Source organism: Electrophorus electricus, chromosome 7, assembly GCF_013358815.1.
Source record: "Electrophorus electricus isolate fEleEle1 chromosome 7, fEleEle1.pri, whole genome shotgun sequence".
NCBI lineage: Eukaryota > Metazoa > Chordata > Actinopteri > Gymnotiformes > Gymnotidae > Electrophorus > Electrophorus electricus.
This window is the reverse complement of record NC_049541.1, coordinates 11,142,300-11,149,799: the sequence shown is the minus strand read 5'-3', so window position 1 is coordinate 11,149,799 and position 7,500 is coordinate 11,142,300. Positions and strand designations below refer to the sequence as shown.

Below are 7,500 nucleotides of genomic sequence, written 5' to 3'. Positions count from 1 at the left end.
ATCCCTCCGACATGGCATTCGGCACATTTCCATTTGCCGATGCGAAGTTAAGCGTTTCCCAGCGTGTCCGGACCAAGTTCGCAAGTTCAAAGGCCCGCGCGCGTTTGCACGCACTAACAATATTAACGCGCGTTAATGCAGGCGACGCGTTTAGAGCACGAGACTTAACGCAGCGTATATATCGACTTGTTAACGAGGCGACTTTGTACCGGAGCAAGAGAGGATGCCTGCCGAAAGATTATCTCGATTTATAGTTTTTTGCTGACGAGCGCAGAATATTCGAGGGTTGCGCGCCCACAGCTGCCGTGTGGACGCGCATTTTGTACCCTGACCGAGCAACGGCCGCGATGCTGCACTGCCCCTAGGTGTCATCACCGGGGTGTAATATGCATGCAGTCTCGCACACCGCAGACCTACCGCACATAGCACACGTGAAAGCTGTGGCCTAATGACAGTTCCGTGTGTCCAAAACCCAACCAAAGTCACCTGCCTTCATTCGGATCTCGTGAGGTTTGGGAAACAACATATTAGGATTGCAATAAGTGACCGCGACATTGATAAGTTAAATTATTATATATATATTTTTTTTTAAACAAAGGATTTAAAGGGTTGGTATTCTTTGTCTGGCGATTGCCTGGATGCGCATGCGTGAAGTGGTTTTGGTCAATGGATAACACACTTTGGGGCCCCTCGTGCACTCTGCGGAGAAGCCCTTTCCCAAGGAAGCGCGAGACTTATATGAGTGGGAGGTCAACAAGCTTTATACATTTGTACATGTTTTTAACAGAATCATAGTGCAAAATAGTGTTAACATTTAATGAGATCAAGTAGTTTTTTTTTCCCCTTAAACTTAATTTAATTGTTTGAATAAATAATCCACCGATTGTTACAGTGATTGTTTTTTTTTTGTTTGTTTGTTTTTTGTTGTTGTTTTTAATAGAATGGCTGTGGATCGAGGAAGGATGTTGGCAATATTGCTTGTTCTCTCACATCCCCCCTCATTCTTTGTGTGTGTCTGTGTGTGTGCGCGCGCGCGTCTCTGACTGTTTGTGTGTTTCCCATGACCCATTTCCCGCACAAATCGACTCGGGCCCTGTGCAGAAAGCTCGTGTAGAGAGCACCGTTGCCCCCGGGGTGCAGGCGAGGCGGATAAAGGCAAAACACCCCCGAAGCCTCCCACCCGTCCCACGGCCATGTGACGGGTTAGGAGCGCGCTTTGGTTACGCTCGAGTGTCCGATCCGCGAAAACAAGGGCGGATTCTTACCCCTTCACGCGTGATAACGGTTTATTTCATATACCGTAAAATACCACGTCTGTAGCAGCAAAAATAATAATACTGCAATCATGCAAATTACTGTGTGCATGAATGTGTACTGTAGCATGAGTATTATGGGATGGCTGTATATATAGTCAAGACACACGTACGCTTCGGAGGACTGAGAGATGCAATGGTTAAACCGCCACTGCAGCGCGCGCAGCCACGCCTCTCTCCTCAGCACCTGACGCCCTGTCCGCAGCCCGGAGCTCGAGCTCTGGGGGGGAAGCGGAGGAGAACGTGACAACTGCCGTGTCCGTGGCCAGTGCCGTGGGGAGGCCGCTCGCGCCGCACCTGTCCCTCTCCGTCTCGCGCCCGCGACACAAACGCAGTTGCCCAAACTCGGCGAGCTCGCGACAGGGCGGGCGTTATCCAGTCAGCGCGAGCTCGGCGGTGCGCACAGACACGCGGAACATGACTTCGTCCTACAGTCTGGATTTTCTGCCCGAGATGGTGGTGGAAGGTCGGCTTCTGACTACGGCGGAGCGGATGTGAGTGAATCATTTTGTTTCGCCCTCCAACGTGAGCGTGCTTGTAAAGCGCACCGGACGATGTGCGTGCGCCAGTGTTCTTATTATTATCTGCTGGGAATAAGGTAGCGATCTCTCCGCTGTTTTCGCCGGAGAGACCGGTTAAACGCGCATTCAAGGTGCTTTTCGCTTCGGTCGGTCGAGACATCGGCGTTTGCGGCATTCCGTGGTCGGATAGTCCGGTTTTCAGGCTGGAGTTTAGCTGCATGGGCACGATTGTCCGCGTGTCGGGGCGGACACGAGCGCTGCCGTTTGCTGTCCTTTTGGAACTACATACTTGCATACGACGTCACTTTGTATTTTGCTCGGCCGTCGCCGCGCGGAATGTAACCCGAAGAAGTTACTTGGATATTCACCGAAACCGCCCATTTGGCTCGCGGCGCCGTAGGCTCGAACATGGGGGTCGGTTAAAAGCTAAGCTGTGTCCCCGTCCCTGCCCCTTGAGAAGAGATCGAAATTGGAGGAGAAAAAAAACCCCATCACATTAAAAAGCTCAGATAGGGCTCCGTGCGCATACGTTGATCATAAGATCGCTTGCTTCCCCAGCCGATTTGAAATGCATACGGAGCTGGGTAATGTGTACTTTACGGCTCTGCTGTGTGCATGTGCTCCGCGGTGCAGTGGCGGGGCATGCACGAGTTTAGGAGCAGCATGTGACCCAAATGGCCAGAGTGTAGCGCAGGGCTTTGTGCAACGCTGAAAACAAGCGCCGGTACGTCCCTCGTTTTAAACCATTGGAATGCGCAGTCTCTCTCTCTCTCTCTCTCTCTCTCTCTCTCTCTCTCTCTCTCTCTCTCTCTCTCTCTCCCCCCCCCCCCCCCCCCTCTCCGGGTTGTCTCGAATTCGATTTGTTACGTTCCGAAATCATATTACTGCAAGCAGAAGACACGCGTAATTCAGTTAAGGGCAATATTCCAGGCGCGAGGACAAAGGGGTAGTTTGATGTACTCTATTTGCGAGCGCGAGCAGCTGACCGCCGCTGCCCCACTTACGTCGGCTCGGCTCAAAGTCCCGGCCGGTGATGGGCGGTGTGCCTAACGGCTATTAACTGTATTATAATGTATTTGCATCTTCCTGTATAAGATTAGTAGATATATAGTACACTACATCACTCTTAACAGAATAACATATTCACCTCTGTCTGTCTGTCTGTCTGTCTGTCTGTCTGTCTATCTATCTATCTATCTATCTATCTATCTATCTATCTATCTATCTATCTATCTATTGATTTCTTTCCTGTGTATCCGTAATTCCATTCATCTATCTCTTCTTCCTAAAATTGTGTATTTGTCTGTTTTTTCCAGTCAGAATGACTTTCTTTTGTTTTAAATTAAATTCTTGCTTTGCTTCTAATCTGCTGTGTGGGCCTCTACTACAAGATGTTAGCTACATGAAAATGCACACACACACACACACACACACACACACACACACACACACACACACACACACACACACACACACCCACCCAGAGGAAGGTACAGGGAAAGTATCCAGCTGGCCTGTGTTCTGCAGAGTTGAGTGAACGCTCGCTAATCTCTCTCTTCACTATGTGATAAGCTGTTCACCTCTCTGTCAGTGAAAACATTACACACACTCTACTTCTCCCTTGTGTGTACCCCCCCCCCCCCTCCCCACACACACACAGAATGCATGTTAAAGATCTGGCTCTACAGGAGACCCTTGTGTGATGTGTAGGTTCCGACCACCACTTCCAACATGCTGCTGTTGCTTGTCAATTCTTCACTGACTTCACTTGTGTTTTGTGCATTGTTTAGGTGATCGTGTTTGTTTGGACTTTGCGTGTGTGTGTGTGTTTGAGAGAGAGAGAGAGAGAGAGAGAGAGAGAGAGAGAGAGAGAGAGAGAGCGCGCATGCATGTGTTTGTATGCGGCCATTTGATGGAACTTTCACTTTGGAGCGTTATGACTGGGGCGCAGAGGAAATCAGTTCTGTTCCGTGTTAATTTCTGGTGCACATTACAGTCGACAGTTATGACGCAGATTGAATAGAAACCCAAGTCCAAACCACCACAAAGAAGCAAAGACTGACAGGGGACGTATGGAATCAGGATATGAAATGTACGGAGTTTACATTAGATGTGGTTGAGTGTAGGAATGATCAGCCATTGAGCAAACTCCACATCAGTGTGGACAGACTTGAAGGTGTGAGCCCAAAGTTAGGCAAGGTTAGAGGTTCCTCGTGAACCAGGTTAGAGGTTCCTTGTGAACCAGGTTAGAGGTTCCTCGTGAACCAGGTTAGAGGTTCCTGTGCTGCGTAGAACTTCACACCAAAGCCTTCGACTCCAGGTCTCCACCTGTATCTGAGGAATGACGTGTCCCAGCTCACTGTGGTTCGGTTCATCTCTGGGTTTGGAGTATCAGGAGAGACCAAGGTCACAAAGTGCAGGGGAGGCATGGAGGGGTGGATATGGTGTGTATCAGACATCTTGAGACGCTTTGGATTCAGGACCACAGGCTGCAGTCATCATGAGCTCTGTAAGTGACGCTCCGATTGGATACAATTCCCTGTGAGATTAAGTAGATCAAGTCTGCCTGCCTACAACACAGAACAGCCGAGGCTGTTGAATACCAAGTCTGGGTCACCGTTTGATTCACTAGAAGAAATGAACAAACTCTTATTTATTTACTTATTTTCCAGAAATGTTAGTCACACCGTTCCAGGAAATACTATGCAGCTTGGATCAGTGCAAGCTAATAGTTGTATGCACAGACACACACACACACACACACACACACACACACACACACACACACACACACACACACACACACATACACACACACACACACAGGCACACAAGCCCCACCTCATCACCCAGTTCACCACATCTAAACAGCTGTATGTGTGTGTTTGTATGTGTGTTTGGCTTATTCTATATATATTTATATGTTATATGATTTTTATAATTGGTTCACCATGCACACCCTACCCCTTACACAAACACCATCCAAACACACCCTACCCCCTTACACAAACACCATCCACACACACCCTACCCCCTTACACAAACACCATCCACACACACACCCTACCCCATTACACAAACACCATCCATACACACCCACCCTACCTCTTACACAAACACCATCCACACACACCCCTACCCCCTTACACAAACACCATCCACACACACACCCTACCCCATTACACAAACACCATCCATACACACCCACCCTACCTCTTACACAAACACCATCCACACACACCCCTACCCCCTTACACAAACACCATCCAAACACACCCTACCCCCTTACACAAACACCATCCACACACACCCTACCCCCTTACACAAACGCTATCCACACACACACACCCTACCCCCTTACAAAAAACACCATCCACACACACCCTACCCCCTTACACAAACACCATCCACACACACACACACACCCTACCCCCTTACACAAACACCATCCACACACACACACACACACACACTCAAGCCTATCCCCTTACACAAACACCATCCACACACACACACCCTACCCCCTTACACAAACACCATCCACACACACCCTACCCCCTTACACAAACACCATCCACGCACACACACCCTACCCTCTTACACAAACACCATCCCCACACACCCTACCCGCTTAACAGCAGTTTGTCCTACGTTATCTGTGTGGTTGAAAGTGATGAACGAGGGTGCGGATGCTGGAGCAAAAGGATACTGTCGGCGCGGCAACGCACAGTGGCACTGATGATGCGCCCACCCCGTGTCTATTTATCAGTTAATCTGTGATATACACACACACACACACACACACACACACACACACACACACACACACACACACACACACACACACACACACACACAGTACTGCCACTGCTGTTTTTTGTTGTTTTCGCCTTCTAGATCTCTCTTTCCTTTCTCTATCATTTCTGACTTTCATACAGCATAACTGATGCACTCACACAGCTCTGCTTATGGGAATTTTATCCACACAGCTTGTGATTTTAATGTATGGAAGTAACCATTTCATCTCCCGCTCCCCCTCTCTCCCTCGTTCTTTCTCTCTCTCTCTCTTTCTGACGTTCTTCAGTAAAATGAGAGCGTTTGAGTTCTTTGTACTTTCCACATTTCTCCTTGTGGCCTTGACATCACAGAAAATCCTTGTGCTGCTCCATCACTCACAAACACACACACACACACACACACACACACACACATCTCGCACAACATGACGTGGTGCAAACACAAATTAGCAGAGATGGTGAATCGCATGTCAGCTCCCTTTTATCAAAGAGATGCAGTACCAGATAATTCCGTAATAACGCGTCAGAATATCATTCCGCATCCGTCTTCTGTTGGCCCGGTTCACGCTAGCAACATATTCTTAATCTTCAGCTGCGTAGCGTCTCGTTCGTTCCGTGACAGATTAGTTAGTGTTTCTCTGCGCGTATAAACCAACGCCCTGCGCGTGTTTCCGTGCCTTTAGGCATGGTTTGCATATGAGGACAGTACGTCAGCACCTGGTAGAAACACCCCAGCTAACCCGAGCTGGAGGAGGACACACAGAGCTGGATGTGGCCGTGGCACAGTTGGTTGCTTTCTTCTTCTGGCCCCTCCCTTCCACTCCATCGCTCTTTCTCTCTCTCTCTCTCTCTCTCTCTCTCTCTCTCTCTCTCTGTATGTGTCTCTCTCTCTCCCTCTCTCTTTGTCTCTGTCTCTCTCTCTTAGTACTTGATGCAAGATCTCTGTCCAATATTTATTCACTCCATCTGCGATGCTGATTTTGCCAAAGTCATGGCTTACCTCAATGTGTCTCAGTGGACTTACCCCCATGTTCTCTCTCTCTCGCTCTCTCCTCTCTTTTTTCTCCATTTTATTCCTGCTGTCTTTGTATTTTTCTTTCTATTCACTTCCTCTGTGTCCTTCTACATCCTTCTTTCAGTTTCTAACTCTGCACTCTCCCTACCTCTCTATCTCTCCTTTTCTCTCTCTCTCTCTCTCTCTCTCTCTTTCTCTTTCTCTCTGCTCTTTAAAAGGGGAGCTCATTATGTGCAGCTAGAGGGAGAGAAATGTGGGATTATAGGAGACGTTTGAGGACTTATTTTTCCTGCCTGTTTAAAAGGACACACACACACAAACACACACACACACACACACACACACAAACACAAGGGAACCATCAGTAAAAGTGCCCAAACTCCAGAGTTTACTGAGTGTAAGTGTAACAAATTAATCTTCGTGTGTGTGTGTGTGTGTGTGTGTGTGTGTGTGTGTGTGTGGTTCAGAGAGACACACACTCACACAGTTGGCTGCCAAGCTAATGCTGTTTTTAATTGCTAATAGTGGGAAGCACCCCCCCCCCCAAAAAAAAAAGGTTCCCCGGGGGCTTTTCCAGCCTCTGATACAGGCGTCATTAAAGCCACGTCACACCTGCCAGCCAAGCCCCCGCAATGGGAGCCCCACGCAGGGCGCAAGGGCGCCGTGCCCGGCCCAGGGAGCTCTCAGCTGGGCAGAGAGTCGAGCCTGGCCCCCTCTGGACGGTTATGATACTGACACCTTTCAAAAGCTCAGCCAAGTCTCTGTCTCTCTCTCTCCCTCTCTCATTCTCTCCCTCTCTCTCTATCCCTTTGTCCCTGTTGCCGTGTCTTTCTTCCTCTCTCTACCTCCCCCTC

General features: G+C 48.9%; 1 protein-coding gene across 19 annotated transcripts in view; it reads left to right on the top strand.

Annotated features, from left to right (window-relative positions):
• Positions 1–7,500, top strand: part of celf2 (cugbp, Elav-like family member 2) — a 126,700-nt gene that overhangs the window by 56,316 nt on the left and 62,884 nt on the right. The window contains exon 1 of one of the 19 annotated variants that reach the window (XM_035528663.1): positions 1,618–1,807. The exons of 16 other annotated variants lie outside the window; for them this stretch is intronic. In XM_035528663.1, coding sequence (XP_035384556.1) covers positions 1,731–1,807 — 77 coding nt within the window. In that variant the 5' untranslated portion in view covers positions 1,618–1,730. Of the gene's footprint in view, positions 1–1,617; positions 1,808–7,500 lie in introns of those variants that run through there. 2 more of the 19 variants (XM_035528672.1, XM_035528676.1) reach the window with 2 other exon arrangements.